The 20,791-nt window shown below is 41.3% G+C and overlaps 1 protein-coding gene and 1 pseudogene across 2 annotated transcripts; both read left to right on the forward strand.

Moving 5' to 3' along the window:
- Positions 1-200: 200 nt before the first annotated feature.
- On the forward strand, positions 201-9,304 carry LOC135352426 (uncharacterized; annotated as a pseudogene).
- A 983-nt stretch (positions 9,305-10,287) lies between these two features.
- On the forward strand, positions 10,288-20,791 carry LOC135338085 (uncharacterized). 2 transcript variants are annotated; one of them, XM_064534107.1, is made up of 6 exons: positions 10,288-10,509; positions 15,283-15,611; positions 18,046-18,114; positions 19,761-20,090; positions 20,218-20,307; positions 20,448-20,791. In XM_064534107.1, exons 2-6 carry the CDS (start codon positions 15,284-15,286, stop codon positions 20,684-20,686), a joined length of 1,056 nt encoding a protein of 351 aa, XP_064390177.1. In that variant the 5' UTR covers positions 10,288-10,509; position 15,283; the 3' UTR covers positions 20,687-20,791. The 2 variants fall into 2 exon arrangements, with proteins under 2 accessions (XP_064390177.1, XP_064390167.1); XM_064534097.1 differs by having other exon boundaries at positions 10,290-10,509; positions 20,409-20,791.

A 20,791-nucleotide genomic window follows, 5' to 3' on the forward strand; every position in this document is an offset into this window, starting at 1 on the left:
GGGCCTAGAATTTTAAAATTTTGGGCCCCCCGGGCCTAGAATGTTAACAGTTTAGGCCCCCCAGGGGGTCCAAACTCTTAACATTCTAGGCCCCCACTGTGAGATTAGGCCCCCCCCTCTTCTGCTATCCTTTTCTGCACGATAGAACGAAGTCAAAGAGATATAATAATATGGTAAGGTTAGCTCTATTAGTTGACAAAGCATCAAAGAGACTGCATGCATGCAAAGACTCTGTATATCAAAGTAGCAAAAATGTTTGCATTATTATTCTATTATGGAATTCAAAGTGAAGGAAGATTTACCTTTCATTATAAGAGTTAATGGCTTTGATGCAGCTCTGCAATGTTGGATCTGCCTGTAAGACAATCGATGTTGTTGCATAGCTATCGGCATATTTGCAACTTTGTGCTTACTTTCTCAGCCAAATTTCAGGACAAAAAAGTATAAAACACACAATTTTTCAGTGCAAAGACAACAATTCATATCTTCCTCCATGTTTTCCTATACATAGAAGATGTAAATTGTTGTGGGGATGCTCCAATAGCATCACTGGCTCAGCTCTCAAGTAATGTGGAATCACAGATAGAGTCAAGAGAGAAACTGTTTTAACATGGTGGAATCACAATAGCAGTTTCCTTTCGGAACAAGGGTAATCTTGGACAGTCCTGACCAATTCGGGACAGTTGGCACCTATGTGCTTCGTGCTGCATGAGGCCTGATTCATAGAATGACATGGTGCAGTGTGATGGCTGTGAGACCAGTGGTATACTACTGACAGTACTGTACATGCATGAAATGTGTGTGTGTGAGGAGAGCTGCATTCAGTAACTGGCACTGCATAGACTGTGAAGACCATAGAAGACTGTATTGGTGTATTTTGAGAATGCACTGTCCATAATGTTACCGCTGTTATGCTGTTAATGGGGGGCCTAAAATGTTAAAATTCTAGGCCTGGGGGGGCCCAATCTCATGGGGGGCCTAAAATTTTATGACACTTGAGCACCCTCTGGCCTCCAGACACCAATCCACTGGTCTTACTAACTGAGCAGTTGCATGTCCTCTGCATGAAAGTATAATTATTGGCTCGTGTTACTAGTCATGAGCCATGACCACGCCCTACTGTGAAAATTAAGCCCCTCGAACAATTTTCGCGCTATACGGTATTTCTAAGTATGCAGCCCTCCACTGAAGTATAATGATGGTCCTCACTGAAAAGAGTTACTTGAACAGTGAGAAGAAATGCATGGCAAATAGAATAAAAGTTAGTACAAGTATATAATTATAATTATAGATGTACATGTAATAATTAAGGTAGAACAATCAGGGCAAGCTGATCGATCGCCTTCAAAATTCGCTGCTGTAAGAAACAGCAAAAAATTCAATTGTTAGTGACACTAGCGCAAGTATTAGTTGCTTTCTCCCCCTCGAACATCTCTGGCGTCCTGGAAGTATAGGCTTGTCAGGACAACAGTACGTGGCCACATTTAGCGCTTGTCTTCCTCATTTTATACTGCATGGGAATGCATGGTATAAATTATAGATCTAGAATAATAATAATAATATAATAATCGATATTTGCATGCCTTAAATGTTACAGAGTCCCTTCCAGCAAAATATCTTGTTAGTCAGAGCCATGTCGGGCGTTGTATAAAAATTAAGCAATATGCCATGCAAACTTTGTGGCAGCTCTGAGGTGAAATTCTTCATCTATTATAAATAGGTCTGCTGTACAACGAGTTAATACGAGCTAGGCTATTTGGACAGATACGCTTGCCCTACTCAAAATAATTATAGTGCCTGAAACATGCAGCACATTTCATGCTAGCCTCGACCCCAGGCCGATCCGTCTCCAATTGAACGCTAGGTTGCCTCTTCGAGGACGCTAATTTCATGCATGCATGGAATATGAATATAGGTACCAATGTACGTCATTGCTCAGACATGCCTGAAATAATATACATGTACCTGAAACGGGTAAAGGATTTGGGACGCTTTACAGGTAGGAACAGTGCATGATTAGTAGGCTTTTCCCAATTATGCTGGCATAATTTTGGAATAATAGGGACCATTTTTGAGCTCCATTAGCATTAAGCATTATTCCAGAATAATAGGTGAACAAAATAAATTTGGAGGTGTGGTTTTACTTAAAGAGGCGTGGTTTAATATAAAGGGGCGTGCAAAGACCACATGGCCAAAACCAGAGGAGGTCTGGGCCAAAACTAGTCAGTGTATACAGTATGCAGAAAGAGTTTTTTCTATTTTGGAAAGTTCTTTTAATAAGAAACAAACCCATTCTCTTCAAGACTATATATGTGCATCTGTAATGCTACCAGAAAATAGCTTTTTCTTTTTGTAAACACTGTCTCACACACTTTTTTAATGATTCATTTTCCGAAAAATTAATAGGTGACAGTCAAAGAATAATAGGTAACATACTAACAGTCGAAGAATAATAGATGGACCTTCCTGGCATAAAAGAATAGCATAATAGGCAAATTTTTTAGCATAATTGGGAAAAGCCTCATGATTAGGTGCATGGTCTGAAACATGCATGAATCAATATCTGATCGTGCACGTTTCATGCATGAAATTAAAACATGCATGTTTCATGCTAGCCTCGATTCCAGGCCGCTGAAAAAGGCCACTATTCAAGGGGCTGGAGTCGAGGCTAGTTTCATGCATGTTCATTGAATGCTTGCAGTATAATGGGGAGTTTAGCTGTATTCGGAAAATGAAACCTTCGTTTAAGCGCTTAATTTGTATAATTATAGTATGGCAATATGGGCTATAATAGATGGATAATATTTTCGTGGTTGCTACTTGCACTGCAGGTATAGGTAGGCAAGTTCGCTTCATTCGTAGGTAAAATATTCGTGGTCCAAACTTCAACCATGAAAACTACGAATATTTTGTCCCACAAAAATTACCCGCTATACGGTACATAGATCTCATTGTTCGGCTCTGACAGTAGTGCCTGTACTATAATTTATAGCTTTGAACTGTATAACTACTGCATTAAAAAGTAAGCACTTAAACAAAAGTTTTCCAGTCCAACTTATAGTCAATTGTAGCAGATAGAGATTAAGATAGATGCGTCCTATTAAATAGCTATGGTCAAGTGGTTTCAGCCTCCTCGGATTTAGGCCCCCTGCGCTGGATCATATTGCATATGCACATCAAAGACAGTCCACTGCGATTGTCTCTTAACCGCTTCCCTAGCTAGCTGATGAAGTGCGAGGCTAGTCGCAGAGACTCTTGCAAAGAGGCTGGAATTCGAGACTAAGGCTAGCCTCCTTCAATGTAATTATTAATGACATTAAACGGAGTTAACAACAGGGGAGCTGGTTGAGAGGCAGGGGGCAAAGCCTTTTCTTTGCACCTTCGCCCTCTGCTATCATTATGACTCTTGGTCGAATGATAAGTTAATTGAATGACCCTGTTGACATAATTATACACAAATTTAGCTTCTTCCATGATTTCTAATACACACAAAGCCTGTGTATCCGACCTGTACCTATGATACTGCATGCCCTAAGCTTGCTGTATTATGCGGCCCCTGCCCTTGGCCCTATTGCTTCTACCTACTGGCCCTTAACTAGGCTTTGGGTAAGGCAGAAGGCAATGGTCATTCGACCAAGGAAAAGGCTTTGTGCGTATATTAAGGGTCATACGACCAAAGACCAACGGCAGGAGAAGTCATACGACCAAGGGCAGAGTTTATGGCGGCATTGCAGAAATCGTGGTGTATTTTGACGAAGGTCAAAGCAAGGGTCAGGGTGAGTTGTAGGGGTCTAACCCACTGCAGGCAGAGGGAGGCTTGGCACACCTGATGGTGGCACACCTGATGGTGACAAGAGAGGCAATAAGCTGGTAGCAACGTTATTAGTTGGTGCATCCATGTGAGAATGCACTTTGATGAGCTGGAACCATGCATTTTCTCAGCAACTCCACACTCTGTACCTGCTATCGAATATCCCAACAATTTATACCAAAAGGAGTATCTATTGGCTGGCTAGGTTGGTGAAGTGAGTATTGTTGTTGTCCGTGCTAAAGTTTGTGTCTGTAATTAAGATGCTACCTTGGGCTGCTGCCAAGAAAGATGGTACTGTGCTGCATGTGTTCACATTGCACATGTATGGCTGGTTTAGGCGTAGCCTCGAGACCAGCCGTTCGTTATCTGAAAGAACGTTCTTTCAGATAACGAACGGCAGGTTTAACGAAGTTTTTTCACACATTACAGCTACATTGTTTGCTGTGGATACTTACAACGTACAGTATCTAAAGACGATACTTGTACATGTACATCACAGTTATGTGCCTGGCTACCACCAAGTATGCAAAACCAGCCAGCCAATAGATTGTGTGTTCACCCCGACTTTCCATACCTCGGTGCTAGCCCAGATGGTGTGGTAGAATGTGACTGTTGTGGTCGAGGCGTCAAGTGCCCATTCTCATGTAGAGAACAATCTTTTTCGAAGGCTAGTGAGGACTCGCCTTCTTTTTGTTTAGGAACGAACGAAGATGGTCAGTTTCAGTTGAAAAAAACCATGCTTACTACTACCAAGTTCAGCTGCAAATGAAACTCTGCGATCTGAACTATGCTGATTTTATTATTTGGAGATTTAACGTTTTTTGAGGAAGCGCTGCACAAAGTAAAATAATTCTTTATAGTATGGTATTCTTCCTGAGCTACTGGCTAGATGGTATACAACGTAATCTACAGCAAACAACGCCGATGTTACTGGAGATGCTGACAATATCGTGGTTGTTTCTTTTACAGAAAATCAATATTGTTATTTTATTTGCTGTGATGGACAAAACTGGTAGAATGTCCAAAAGGAAATGGTTTTGCCCTGACTGTAGGAAAATGCCGTCAACTAAGTGAACAGTGATATTGACTTTTTGGTTGTGTATAATTATGGAAGATTGAATGAATGTTAATGTATAGGTAGTGGAGCGTGCATGTATAGACGATTACATAACTAACAAAAAATAGATAATAAATTATTGTATAGCGCTGCACATACATAAAAAATTTTGTCTACTGCACTAATAATCATCTGTTTTTTTTTGTCGCACATCATCATGTTTATGGTCAGTGTTCAGTGTTGACGAGAGAAGAGTACTTAATTCTGTCGTATCGCTCTTTCGACATGAACTCGAACGCGTGCCTGTTGTCTACTAGCCACTGCATCTTGCACGGTAAACCCTCGATCAGCCAACACTAAAATCACCAGGCTCAAGGTAATTCAAAAGGCCACACATTTCTGTGAGACACTTATTGGACACTCGGCCACCCCATCCCTTTGAGACAAATGAAAAGAGTGTGATAGCTATCAAAAACTTCTGATGCTTGTAGTTCGAACATGTTTGAGCTCTGGCCATTAGGTAACAAAGCCGTGTAACAAAGCAGTATTATATGCAACTACTAGCAGATCACAGCCATGCAAATCTAAGCGATTCGGGCATCATCTTGTAGATCTTTGACTGGTATATCTTCCTAGCGTAACTTGCACAATCAAAAGTCGAAGCGATATAACACCTTCCAGGTCAGATATCGGTCCGTCCGTCCGTCTCCCCTGCTCCCCTCAATACGGAGCTGGAGGGGGTAAATTAAACCAATCCCACAATACGCACTCCACTCCAAGTAATCAAGTTACCTCAATTCTAAATTTCGGCTGCCTAAATATTAGAGGTTTCAAATCAAAATTAATATAGATTATCTGCGTACACTACTTCTATTCGCAATTTCTGAACACTGGCTTCATAAGTACGACCTGCACCTTCTCTCCTCCCTTATCAGACAACTTCTTGTGCGTCCACCCCCACTCCAGAGGACCCAGTATGGTGCTGACCTAGTTTCTTAAGGCCAGGCCATTTTCTTCAGGAAATCACTTCAGAACCTTGTCAGGAAACTAGACACATCACTCTCTCACTGTGTTGTCGGGTTGCAATTATAAGAACCCTTCCCTTCCCAGTCTGCTTTCTAGGAGTCTATCTCTTGGGCTGCACCGACAATTTTAGAGAGTGCCTTGACTACATTGACTCTTTGATTAACTCCTTCTGAACGCAGACCCTGGAGAACCAAACGAACAGGGCAGGATTCTCCGTCAGTACGTGGAATTACACCTGTACCTTTCTTCCTTATCTCATTACCACACACAGTGAGGCCGTTGACCATAATTATTCTCTGTCACTTGCGCTTCCTAGATGTTTTCACCTCGGCAAAAATCTAGAATGTCCCATGAACACCTCTGACCATCTCCCAATCTCGGCTAGTATCCTAGATACTCTCATGGCCAACCACAACTCTACTAGCTGCCCGGGTGAAAATTTGAAATAGAAGAGAGATATACGACGGCTCCTCTATAGAGATAGCTTGGTCACTCCCGCCTACACGTGGCTCCACCTCTCAAATTGATACCTCTATCCGTAGTCTGGTATGCCTAATGTACGAGACAGCTTAGCAGACTGGCAAGGTTCTTGAGCGAGAACCATTGAGAAAAAATAAGTTTGACAAATATAGGTATGTCAAAGGCCTTTTTAAGGGCCTTTTTTCTGCTTCTCAGTGCAGCTCCGAGGATCTTTATGCTTGCTTTTCCTGTCACATCCCTGAGCTGCTTACCCTTGGCTACGGCTATCCCAAAAGGTGCAGATAAAGACCTTAAGAACCCTACAGACGTATTTCGCTCCTGTCCAATGTTGGAAAATTATTTGAGAAACTAATTTTGGAGAAGATGCTGTCCCATGGCATTTCTCTCAGCCCTCTCCAGGGAGGCTTCCGTCCAGGCTACAGCACAATCCATACAGCCTTTATATTCCAAGAAGCAGTCTAGTCAGTCTCTCTCTTAGATAGCAGAAAAAAACTCAATGGTTCTCGCTCAAGAACCTTGCCGGTCTCCTAAGGAGTACGCCAAGGTGCGATCCTCTCCCCGCTTTTCTACTCGGTGTTTGTAGATGATCTGCTTGCCCAACTACATCAATGCGGTCTTGGCACTATGGTTGGTTCCGTCCACTGTCCCTCCCCAATGTACGCTGACGACTCATTGCTGACTCTTCAAAAAGCCTGCAGAAGCTTCTAGAGCGGGTGCCGGGTCCAACTAGACGAATGCTGGTAACTACATCTGGCCTGGCAAAAATATCCAATCGTTGCTCTGCAGGGAGGAGTGCCTTTTTGCCTTGAACTCGATTGGAGCAAGATTTGGCTGCCTCTCCACCCTATACTCTTCTCTCTGCCTCCCCATGCTGGAAAGATCCCACAGGAAAATACTGCGCACGATTCAGGGTCTCCTGACCTAGATGTCCCTCACTTGCACTGACGCAGCTCTGCTTTATCAACTCTATCGCCTGTATGTCAACAGAAGAGTATGTCAACAGAAGACCTCCCCAAAAAACTGCTCCAAAACACTTTCATTGGGGTACTCAACTTCTACACACTCATTCCCTCCAATATTTAATATGGTATTGAATGGCAAAAACAAAGATTCTTTCAAAGCAGTAGCAAAAAAGTCAATGCTCATCAAACAGCACGTAGACTCCTGCTCGAACCTCTATATATCATCCCTGTCTGCCCATCTTGGGAAGCCCTCCCAGTTGTGGTCATGTTCCCTGAACGACAGATCTCTTCACGGCCCTCAGGATCAGGCTTCTTACAGGCTGTGACGGCCTAGAACTTGACGCCTCAAGATTCAGATATACAGGTCAACTAACGCTGCACCGGGAGATGCAACCTGCAAACTTTGTAATCTAGGACTAGAATCACCCTCGCACTTCTTGTCGACCTGCCCAGCTCTCTCCTCACTCAGGGAGGCTCTCATAGCCGCCAGCATAAAATACCACAGTTCTGGGGACGTACTGCTTGGTCTAGTCTGGTCATCTGATGCCCATGCATGCGTAAGACTGGATCTTACACTCTCTCCACAATCTGCACAGTGACATTCTAACTTTAAGGTGGAGCCTGTGTCTTCGCATGTGATCTGCCGAAGAAGGTATAAGTCAGATATGATATGCTACATACCGCCTCGGAGTAACATGTGCATATATCCTCCTCTTAGGTGTGGCATACTTAACTGGTTCTATAATTAGAACAATTACAGTATCGATACTTTCCGTGGCGGTCGTGGTGGTGCATGCAGGTGGTTGACCTCGCGCGAGACAAAAGGAGTTCCTGGACTTCTAGTGAACATGTAGGCTTTGATACTGAGGGACGTTGACTCACAGTCTTAACCGCCAGGAGCAGGAGTGGCTAAACGGGAGCTAGCCAAGCCCATGCAAGCAAGCCCTCCCCTAGTCTGGGGGCCAGACAATCAAGAGAGCTAGGATTAGGTCTGGAGACTCTTGCAGCATTTCCGTGTGCTCTAGCGGAATGTGGCCAGAGCCTATGTCATGTGATTTTTAACCCAATGAAATGCGAGTATTGCCTCTGTGGAATTTGGATTACAGCCAATGGAATTTAGACCAATGAAATGAGAGTATTGTTACATCTACTCCTTCTTTATAACCTCCAATATCACAGTCTCCTCCCTATTGACATTCCAAGAGCACACGTCTCTCTTCCCCCTCCCGGCCCCCCTCTGAGAAAAAGGTCTGGCCCCCAGACTAGCCCTCCCCAACTTCGTATCGTATAATTATCTTGCAGCAGAGAGAAAGAGGCTGGAATTCGAGACTAAGACTTAGTCTAATCATAGATCTCCGGACAGTCGAACTTAAATATAAGTATCTTATCAACCGTACACGATACTTTCGGAGAAGAGTAAAGCTTCGTCCCAACATTGCACGCTTGGAAAGTGAACTTATGTCTGCTACTAAATTAAACTTTGAGGCAGATCTGGTTCAAAATTTTGCATATTCGAATGATAGCGAGATATACAAGTACATTAACAGCATACTCAAGTGCAACAGTCTACCTGTGTGCATGTATCTAGAATCTAAAGTTGCCTCAAGTGATTTAGAAAAGGCCTCACTGTCATGCAGTTTATTCCAAATCTGACTTTCAAAACTCTGATTTGCAATCTAAAGCTACCTCTTCATCCACACCATCTCTAAATTTTATAGAAATCACCAAGCAAAGGGTACTTTCTGCACTTTAAAGTCTAAACGCCTCAGGTATGGACTCTATCGGGCCAAAAATTCTCAAAACTTGCTCTCTTGGCCTTCATGAAGTACTTCACCATTTGTTCAGCCTCTCTCAGAGTGGAAAATTCATTGTATAGTTCCTATATTCAAATCTGGCGATAAATGCTCTGTCTCAAATTACCGCCCAATATCTTTATTATCCTCAGTTTCAAAAGTGTTGGAGAGATTGGTTTATGATAAACTTTTTAGTTTTCTCAGTAATAAAATCTCAAAAGCACAATTTGGTTTCCTTAACACTTCTTCCGGTGACCTCGGGTGTCCCTCAAGGGAGCATCTTGGGTCCATTGCTATTTTTGGTTTTTATAAATGATTTACCTAACTCTGCCCTGTGTTCTTTTATTCATTTTGTTTGCTGACGACACAAAGTGTTCAAAACAAGTCATATATTGGAACGATGTCTCTAACTTGCAGGAAGACTTGGATCGTCTGTATAACTGGAGTATGAAATGGTCTCTCAAGATTCAAAGTGTATTAGCATGTCTTTTTCCTCTTCTCAACCATCCATCAACTCTTCCTACCACATCGCTGGTAATAATGTTAAACAATTAAACTTGATCTAGGAATTATATTGCAAGAGAACTTGAAATGGGTTCATCACTACGACTCAATATCAGCGAAGGCTTACCAGAAACTTGGTTTAATTAAGAGAACATTTTCTACCTCAAACTCCATCTCAACTAAAAAACAACTGTACCTCTAGGTCCCAGCTCTCCTATGGCTCCCAATTATGGCTCCCAATGCTCATTAAGCATATTGTTTCACTTGAAAAGATTTAACGCAGGGCAACTAAATTCATAGTAGGATACAACTCTAACCTGTCATATAAAGAGAGGCTCATTCAATTGAACCTACTTCCACTGATGTATCATTTGGAGCTATATATTGGATGTTGTATTTTTTGTGACATCTTTCAAAAATCTATCAATTTGTTTTGACATCAGTAAGTATGTCTCTATCTCTACAGTTCATTATTATCATTTGAAATGTCCTTGTTGCAAATGCATTCTTAACTAGTAAATATAATAGTTTTGGTAACCTGTTTCAATCAGGATTGCCCTCAGCATCACTTATTTTATGTAATCATATCAAAATCTATCACTGTACATGTGAATGTCTATTGCTGTAAAATCAGATTGATTAAATTTAGCTTTCTCGTGTGTCGACCATTATCGATTGAATGTGGAGTGTATAGCTTTGATGATTTACTAAAGCGAGCATTATTGCATCCTTAGTATTATCAAGAGTTCATTGCTAGTATCTAATTGAACCTGTGTGACAAAGAGAAGAAGAAGGAGAGCCTGCGAAGGAGGCTAAGGCTAGACAGGCTGTCTTTGTACAATTGTATAGTGAGTCTCCCCAACTGAAGGTACCTCGGTAAGTTTTATGTTTGTACAATGTACAATGTGTAATAATTACGTAAATAACGCTATAATTATATAAGTTTTTTTGTATAAAGACCAAAGAAAATACCAAGCAAAATACCGTATTCACCCGAATTACCGGGACATTATTCCAGAGATAAAGTAAGGAAAGGGATTGGCAACGGTCGAAAAAATGTGACTATCCGTGATGCGCTACGTCATCGACTTTTTTTCATCTTTTGTAGCCTCCATTTATAGCTAAAAATAAAAAAACATGCTTAAGAAAATCAAAATCAAGAATTTATGCAGCCTAGTTGATCAACAGAGACACAACAAAACAAGATATGTAGGTAAAACATCATAGGCTTACAGCAGTGCTTCTTAAAAGGGGCACAAACTAATACAGTAGACTCTCGCTATTCCGGCTCTCTGAAGTACGGCCACCTCGATATACCGGCCATTTGGTTTGGCACGGAATGCTACCTCTATGTTTACTGCACAAAACTCACCCTGAAGTACGGCCACTCGCTATTCCGTTTACCGGCCAGTGCTGACTGTCCCAAATAACGTTTTCAATGTAATTTTTATATGTGTATTACGGCCGGATATGATGTTTTGGGTGTGGTTTAGTAAATAAAATTGGACTACACTTAAATAGAGAGCAGAATGATTCATTATCTTTCATTATCCTCGAGACAAGAACTGCAAATCAGTGATTAGATTCGAGGTAAGGTTGTTTTTAAGCCGCGGCTAATTATCCGAAGTATGGCCACCTCGCTATTCCGGCCAAGCTGCATGGTCCCAAGGGTGGCCGGATTAACGAGAGTCTACTGTATAACACTTCCTCGTCTTTTACAGCCTCCATTTTAGCATTTTTGGTTATAAATGTAAAAAACATACAAAAGAGATTTAACCAAAGAAATGTATGCAGGCCAGTTTGTCAACATAGACACAAATAAACAGGATCTGTAGGCAAAACATCATTTGGCTACGGCAGTGCTTCTTAAAAGGGGGCACAGACCAATAATAACTAGTTTTCAAGCTCTAGAGCACCACAGTAAATTCTTCCACGCTTGGACTTCACTTTAAATAAAGCACAGGACACGTGTAGCCTTATTCTAAAGTCTCATGAGACTAATAACTAACTAAAAGTAATAATTACTTCGTTTCGCGGGCGTTGTGCCGGGAAATAATGCGCATCAAGGATGGTTGAGAGGAAATCAATATGAAATCAATGTGAAATGATCATGTGAGTTACTCCCGTTGCCAATCCCTCTATTACTCTATCTCTGACTATTCTAAGGGACACTTCGGACTTACGTAATTTTTTTCATTCTATATTAAGGAACAACAGGAAATGTAGACATCCCGATCTAATTAGAACGAAAAAGAGCATGTTAGCTCGATAGAGACTCAAAACTCTTAGAAACTCTCTGGATTCTACTCTCTGGCACCGTAATAATTATGTCACTGACGGTTGAAGACACCTTTGTAGACATGGAACCCGCGTACACAGCTTCTAAACTGCATGAAAGACATTTTAGCTGCAGAACTAGCCTCGGCCTGGAATCGAGGCCGTGTACGTACCTTAAATGGGGAAATATTCGTTGTAATTACTACGGGACACCCCTAATACAAGGGACACTTCGAATTTTTCTTGCTCTATTCCAAGGGACACTGGAAGCCGTAATTATTTTTTGTGTCCCGGTAATTCGGGTGAATACGGTAAGTCGTGTTGTGTGTTTAAGGTTACGGTATAGTGTTCCCACCCATGCATCAAACGCTCAATTATTTTTGTGCATTTTGTACAGTGGAGAATCACAAAGTTAAAAATGTTTTCAGTCGGCCAGCCTCGGTAGGCCAGAACTGAAGCTTCTATCTATTTATACGAATGAGCAGGGCGACACGAAGAGAAATGTGCGCATAATCACTTCTGTGTAATGCCAAAAGTTGATCCGCGTTTCGCCTTTAGACACCCCGCCAACCCAGCGGGAAATGTTATTACTATCATTCACAGCTCCCCAGTGAGACTCTTAGTCCTGTGCTGAGCATCCACGCCTACTGTGCATCATATAGAACCTGGCATAGGGTCCAAACTACTTGATATAAACATTTATCCTTGAATTGAAGGAAAGAAGTACATGTAAACTCAGACTGCTGTGGAGCAGCAGGTAGGGGATGCCATTTTTGTAGATCAATAACCACACCCTTTGTCCGTTATTATAGGCGGTTACCGTAATACCTCGATTTAAGGCGACCCTCCAAAAATGCCGACCCTCCAAAAATGCGACACCCAGGAGCTTCAGCAATTTTCTGACCTCTAAAATAGCGACAGCTGCGTTGACAATTATTTTTTAATGTCACGTTCTAAATAGAGGTAGATGTAGCCACTCCCTAGCCTCGATTGTAGCCCACTGGAAAATCGATCAGTGTTTTTAAACGGCCTGAAATCGAGGCAAGTAACTCCGTAAAGTTACCTCTAATTAGATGCGACCCTCTAAATATGCGACACCAGGACTCCAATATAATTTTTCGACCTCCAACAGAAGCGACCTCTGGCTTCGTAATTATTAAAAAGTGTCGCTTTAAATTGATGTCTTACGGTAATTCTTGCACTAAATGTATCTTTTGTGCAAAAGGCTAGTCCGTTGTCCGGAGTTTGGAGGTGTCCGCTATTTGGGGTTGCAAGTACACTAGTTAGATAGTAAAAGCAGTTCGGAGGTTCCTAGATATACTGTGATGCACTAGCATCAAGAGTATGTAATAGAGAGAGAGAGTATCGAACGTTAGGCATAATTTATAGTGTATCAGATGTATGCGGAGACAGAGGAGGTATGACACGCGTGCTTCGATTTAGCAATTAGCCTCAGCAATAACGTTGAGCATAGGCGGAATTATGTCTCGATTATCCGCCCACGCTCAACTTTATTGCAGAGGCTAATTGCTAAATTGAGGCACGCATGTCGTACCTTCTCTGATGGACGTGGAGTGGGTAGATTACATCACCCACACTTGGATTGGTCAGTGTGCAAATTCCAAGCCCATGACAGATACAGGAAGTCACGTTACTCTCCGCATACATCTGATGCACAGTATGCATAGCCTACGTTCGAGATACTCTCTCTCTATTACTCTTGCTAGCATGTAATAGGGGGTGTGGGCAACAAATGTGGGAGTGGTCAAACATTTTGCGGGGTGCTTACCAAACCTCCCCCCATCCTAGATGAAACCCTGATAGTCTTCCCAAAAGATGGGCGGCTGATTCATGAGACTATACTATTCAATGGTTTCTGCATACGGGATGCATTATTTACGACAGCAGTGCTCTTATTAATTTCCGGTCACCGTCAATAGCTAAGGAGTTCACTCAGCTTTGCCCTGAAAAATGAGTAAAACTGTCTCATTTCACCAAAAACAAAGAACTTTGCATAAAGCCAAACAGTCTTTGTTGAAGGCGTAATTTGTAGAGGTGTTTACCACTACCCTAGCTGATGGATGGGATGTAAAGCCGGAGGTCCCCAGGGGATCTGACTCAGTAAGCTTCAAACTTACTTCAGACCCTTGTCAGCAGATCCGCTGCAGCCACTATCAGTAGTAGCTTGAGCTATCTGTATCATGGCTGGCACTGTGTGCTCGCTTCATTCTTCCAGCCGCTTACTGTGTTTCATCGTGTATACTTAGAAGTTGGACGCTCCTTCTCATATTTATGAGCTCCTATCTCTAGCCATTACCACAGCACTGTATTAATCCTCCAAGGTTGGAATTCAATTTGGTCATTTCATTATAAAGCAAACTAATGACCTTATCTAAAAAATATTTTGAGCTAAGCACGAGTATGATACCACGAGGGTGCTTCGTTTCCAACCCCTCTCAGGGAAATTTGGGGAAAGGTTTGGCACGCCGCAAAATGTTTGGCCACACCCCTTATTACATGTTAGTGAATTACAGTAGATAGTTACATAGTGCACGTCATAGAACAGTACTACTAATGTGATGATGTCATTATTCTACAACATTTTGGGGGGTTTTGGGGGGAAGTTTACCCCTGCCCCCCCCCCTACTAGATGAGACCCTGCCTTTTTATTCTATCTATGCTGCCACCTAGTCCCGCTGGCCGTACATGGAAAATCGGAAAGATTGTGACTAGCTGCTCTAATTATAGCCTGTAGTAGGGAAAGTAATAATTGCATCCTGTCATGTGCTTCATTAACCATTCGAGTTTAGGGTGTTCTACCATTATTTTTGAACCATGATTTACTCAGCACCCAGTTCTCTGTGTGCATGCGTTCTATGTGGTTCGAGTGTGTCGAACTTGTCCCTATTAAAACCAGAGTTTTATAACTGCAATGTGAAGCAATACTCTGACTGCAATTGCTGAAACTTTCAGATAGCTACTAGATCTAGATCTAGATCTACTATATGCTCATGCAGTCTGCACATGCAATAAAACACTGCTAGGGTGCATGATCATGTGACCGCTGAAAGATGATTGGTAGTAAGTTCCACATTAAAGAATTCGACACAAAAACTTGATGTATAGTCACCATGAATTCGTTTCGTATGGCCGTCGAGACTACCTGCCACCTTGCTACATTGCTTTACACATGTATGTGTGCATATATGCTGCTAATGTACAGTAGTACTGCAATACGTTGATGGGTTACTATACAATGTATGTCCATGGCTATATAGCAGATTTGCTGCCCACTTACATGTACTACATGTAGGTTACCACAATAATAATGATTCATTGCGTGTATTGATTCCCCCTCTCCCTCCCCTGTAGGATGTCTCGTATCAGTCTACAGCAGTTGAAGGACAATACGGGAGTCACTGACGACCAACTAGCCTCAGTGTGCTCCGATCAACACCTCAAAGAGTTAGCAGAACTTATCGACGACTACCAACAGTTTGCCGTTGCACTTGAACTAAAGGGATGGAGAATTACGGAGATTAATACGGACTTAGCAATGAATTATGTCATGAAAACTCGCACGGTTTTGAAGCAGTGGAAGAATGAGAATGCTTTTGAGGCAACTTATTTGAACTTGTTGAACGCGGTGCTTAGCCTGGGTGAGGGTGTTCTGGCGATCAAGCTCTGTGAGCTTTGCAGACGTGAGTATGTGTGTGGGAGGGAGGAGGGGATGATAATTTTTTTACTGCCTGTCATGTGGAACCTATAAGGGTGCATGACGTCATGATTATAATACAGTATGCTGAAACAGCAGTTTTAAAAATTCTGTTGTTTACATACAGTGTATATGCCTGCTTGGCTACGGCCTATAATTATTTCAACAGTTGAAAAATGCACCTCATGGTTTAAACTGAAGTTCTAATGTACGAAGAGTTACAGTGTCTTTATAGTCTATAGAGTAAAATTAATAAACGCAATTTGATGCGTATTGGTACATAAATATAAATATTTTGGGATTAGAACATTATGATGATACCATTGTGTTGGTGAACAAAACATATCAACAAATATTTCCAAAGGTGGTGGGTACATGTATGTGGTGGTTTATGTAACACCAACATTTTTCTATAGTGGACAATCGCTTAGCTATGGAAAAGACCAATCGTTTTCGGCTAAGGTATGGAACTTTGGCACAACATTCCTAAATAGTTAACCTAACATAATTATGCACGGTTACGTCATAGATTGAAAAGGAAGGGGATTGGAAACGAACGGGCCTACCTGTGTAAATGGTTGAAACACTCCACGTTATATTTCGCGCTCGCGAATATTTTCGTGATTGAATGGTCTAGTAATTAATTTCTAGCTCTCCTATCCACTAGCGATCACTCAGAAGCTGGGAGGTACTCTAGAGAAGTAAGTTTATACCACTGACAAGCTCTAAGTCCGTTGTCTTTACTCGGTTTCCAATTTTTGTTGAGTTTAGCTTGAATTACTCTATGTCAACTTTTCTCTTTCCCTGCTGTGAAGTCAAAACAGCAAAGGACATTTGCTTGACTGGGTTATTAAATATCTTAGTACTGCATAGAATGGCTTCATGCTATGGATAAGCTGTACTGTTCATAAACGTTTGCAGTATAGTCCTTCAAACTGCTTTAGTATACTTTTACTAAAAGTTTTGGACACACCACGGGCCTTGCTTTAGTATACTTTTACTTTTACAGACACACCACAGGCCTTGACCTCTCACAACTTAATTCATAGTAAGAGCTATTCCTTCTTGTATAGCATTTATTTATTTAGTGACAGTGACTGTGTGGCTTAGTCAACTTTTAGAGCTAGAAAAATCAACATTAAAAGTGATCAATTTCACCATTTCTATGTACAGCACATTGTATAGCAGTCAAGACAGGTACTGAGCATGCTGACTATAAATTTAATCCTTTGTAGTTTTAGCCACACCCTATAACGCGGAGTGTTTCACGTAAACATTTTCGTTTCCAATCCCCTTCCTTTTCAATCTATGGTTACGTATAGCTTACATAAGTAGGCTAAGGTCTAATCGTTTTGTTTTTGCACGTCCACTATCTTTTGATACAAAAAATTTGTCCAGAAATACTTTAGTTCTGGAGATATTAATTTGATGTTACACATAATTATTTTTTTACGATCACCACTAAAATGATTTCCCACTGCAACAACTTTTGGGGAAATATTTTTGAATAATGTACGTTGTAGCTTATTCATTCACCTACACAATGGTATCAGCACAATTTCTTAGAATCTTGAGATACATTTAAGTACAACTACTCACCCTATTGTGGTATTTACTCTCAAGGCTGAAGGCACTGTATAATCGTAGTTGTTAGTGCAAGAATACTGAGAATATATGTACATGTACGGCATGCTTGATCCACGTACCCACTTAAATCATTTTTGATGAACAGCAATTCAAATTTAGTGCAAAATTTAGTGCACGTGGCTGCATGCCTGTCTGTCGGCATGATTCCAGCTGCATATTTAAAGGACATACCCGTTTTCTGAATTATTAATTGCATGTATACATAGAGCTAATTAAGCCGGCATAGTCAATGTTTGGATAATGGAGGTTCAACTGCACTACATGTAGGTTGTATAAAATAATAGCACTGGAAACAGGTGAAACTTTGTGAAAAAGTTATTTTTTTAACTAATTTTGTCCTCTGGGCTGTTTTACCCAGTGTCCAGTGGCCCTGTTAGAGTTCCCAGATCTAGTGAGTTGTGTACATTGAGGCTTTTCAAAGCATTTCCCGCGGATTGACATTTTCATGCTAATAATAATATTGGTTGATTCGTATGATGTGGTACGTACGTACAGCAACCACATGTCATGTCATGCATGCGCAGATTCAGCCAGCACTGAAACTTGCACAGTAATTAATCCCCTATGAGTAATTGCACGGGGAAAATGTTATTAAAGAGAACTGCATTATTAACGATTAGAAATCAAAACTCGTGCAATAAGGGTACTCATAACCTCACTATTAATTACAGGCACATGGTTCCAATCTTCCTCGAATATCTATGCCCTAGAAACTAAAAAAAGTGTGTTAACTGCTTCCTCTGCTGATTCATTGCTGCTCTGACCCCTATTAGAATGCAATGGTGACGATGAGTCTGCCAGTGGCCCTCCCGCACCAAATGCCCTGCCTCCCTCATTGTCAGGTGAGAACTACTGTAGTTGCGATTGATATACATGTACAATTGAGACTATACATGTACATGTATATAGAGGTCATCAGTGAAACCTCCAAATATATGTAGGGCCCTGCATATATATGAATTTGTACTCCCTTGTCCTTTGTCCAGTACATGTGTAGATTCACCTGCATGCAGTGGTATCAAGGGCGTATAAAAGAAGAGAGGGCATGCAACTCCACTATCAGTACACGTAGCTAGCAGAGTTCAAACGTGGGCGGAGGAATGTGTGCATTTGCATGAAGTGCTAAAAATAGAAATTTTTATTTTTAGCATTTCATGTACAGTCATCCAATTGCGGTAAAATACTGTGTAGTGCAAATCTTATATTATAATTACAGCACACATTCATGTATAATAATTATTATGCAGGCACAATAATTAATTTTATAGGTCAGTTTCTAGCGTATAACAGTTTGAACATAAGTGAAAGTACGTGCAACAGCCGTGCCAATCCTATTGTACAGTGGCGGTCAACAAGTTCCCGTTACATTAACGTACATGTAGTATGTCCGTACCCAAAACGTCATATCTGGCCGTATTAAAAAATTTAGTGTGGGGCAGCCAGAGCTGGCCGGTATATGGAATAGCGAGTGGCTGCATTTCTGGGTGAGTTTTTTGTAGTAAAGATCAAGCTACATGTACATGTACATGTAGCAATCCGTTCCAAACAAAACGGCCAATATAATTATCGAGGTGACCGTACACTTCAGAGAGCCGGATTAGCGAGAGTCTACTGTTATCATTAGGTTTGACTGTGCGCTAGCCTCGATTCCAGGCCGTATTTTAATCGGCCTTGAATCGAGGCTAACTGTGCGCATACCCTAGCGTTGTATAAATCATAGACTGGAAACCACTCCCCTTTTCTGTGGGAGAAAGGGACTGACAAGCTGCCGTGTTGAGAGTTGTCCCGTGGAATGCAATTAGCGTAATGCGTGGGTGCCTCGAGAACAAACTGCCAGTGATGTACTTATATACTAGAGGCCAGTAATAGTTAGTGTGTGGGCGGTGACACATGAGTATTTGTGACGTTTGCATTCTTGTGGCAGTGTGACATTTTCACGCGCTGGGACAACTCAACACGGCAGCTTGCCAGTCCCTTTCTCCCAGAGAGAAGGGGAGTGGTTTCCAGTCTAAAACATAATTTTTCATGATGACGTCACAACTGCTTGATTGATAATGAAGGAAGTGGTCCTTTCTGCATCCAGTTTAACGCTATCGTTTATACGTGCGTTAAAAGGAACTTTTTACTGTACGTATACGTTTCCGTTCACACCGTATTAAAAGCGTTGTAATTTACTGTATTGTTGCTATACTTATTTGTTGCACGTTACAGCTAACTCGCTAGCTCTAAACAGCTAGCTGCCTGCGGTGTGGCCGGAGTAATAATTTTTGTGCCTACTTTTAGCGTTTATTTTGCGCCGATCAGCGTACTACGGATCAATTTACTATACGTAAATTGAACAAGAACCTCTATATTGGTTGCTACTGTAGTACAATCCTAACTATTTATTATTGACTGTCTACATGCGTACATGTATCTTGCTCAGTATCCTCTTACTGCACGGTAAAAAGAGTTTGTGTATTGAGTTCATCTGTCACTCCCCACGCAGACAGTGAACTCGACATACTCAAGCAAATGCAGGACCAGACTGGAGTAACAAATGGACAATTGACTCAACAGTGTTCTGTAGCTCATCTCAAGACAATAGCCGAACATATTGAGAATTACGAACCATTCGCTGAAATATTGCAAATCAAACGGTGGAGAGTCACAGAGATTAAAATAGATCCAGCACTGAGTTATGTGCACAAGACCCAGGCCATTTTGAAACAATGGAGACAGGATAATCCTTATGAGGCTACATATATGAATCTTGCACTGGCAACACTTAAACTGAAGGAAGGCACAGTGGCTGCTAGGATCTGTGAGCTGGCACACGGTAAGTCCCTCCAATTATAATCATGACGTGATAGTGTACAGTTATTCAACATCTCTTCTGTGGCCCATCACAATAACAATATCAACATGATTGTTACATTCTGTGGAACTCTCTTTCCCACTTGCAGGTACTGCAACAGTTGCCAATAAACATGTTTATGCACCTGAGTCTTCACCATCTCCTCGGCCTGCAAATTTGGAAGCTGTTCAATTTGAAGGTAGTGATTTCTATCATTATTTTTACTATGTCTTATTGCTATCGACAGTATGCTATTTAGCATGTATTTCTCTCTCTCTCTCATACATATAACATGCAAAGTTTTGACAATGAATCATTTTTCGAATATTTTCGAGATAGTTAAAAAGGCAAGCAAGGAATGGTACAACATTGGTCTCGGACTTAATGTGGAGATGGATGAGCTTGAGCAATTTGAAGATAATTTTCCAAACGATAATGTTAAGTGTCTGAGAAAGATGTTGACACGTCGCATACAACAAGGTGGTCTGACTCGCTCCCTACTGTGTGAAAGCCTAAGACGGCCTCTAGTGAAGAGAAGTGATCTAGCTGATAAGATTCAGAATGCAAACCTCTTGTAGCTATAATTATAGCCTTCGCAGTGTAATTTGCATGAATTATAATTATAGAAATAATTTGTTGGCATAATTATACGTTTTTTACTTTCATGTTAATTGTGCTCGCTG

This window comes from Halichondria panicea, chromosome 1 (genome assembly GCF_963675165.1).
Source record: "Halichondria panicea chromosome 1, odHalPani1.1, whole genome shotgun sequence".
In the NCBI taxonomy this organism is placed as follows: domain Eukaryota; kingdom Metazoa; phylum Porifera; class Demospongiae; order Suberitida; family Halichondriidae; genus Halichondria; species Halichondria panicea.

Bases quoted from the DNA above. Each gene is read 5' to 3' on its own strand.
- LOC135338085 (XM_064534097.1), top strand. From the start codon at position 15,284: ATGTCTCGTATCAGTCTACAGCAGTTGAAGGACAATACGGGAGTCACT. The intron at 18,115-19,760 runs GTGAGAACTACT...CTCCCCACGCAG, and splicing joins CCTGCCTCCCTCATTGTCAG to ACAGTGAACTCGACATACTC. The intron at 20,308-20,408 runs GTAGTGATTTCT...TAACATGCAAAG, and splicing joins GGAAGCTGTTCAATTTGAAG to TTTTGACAATGAATCATTTT.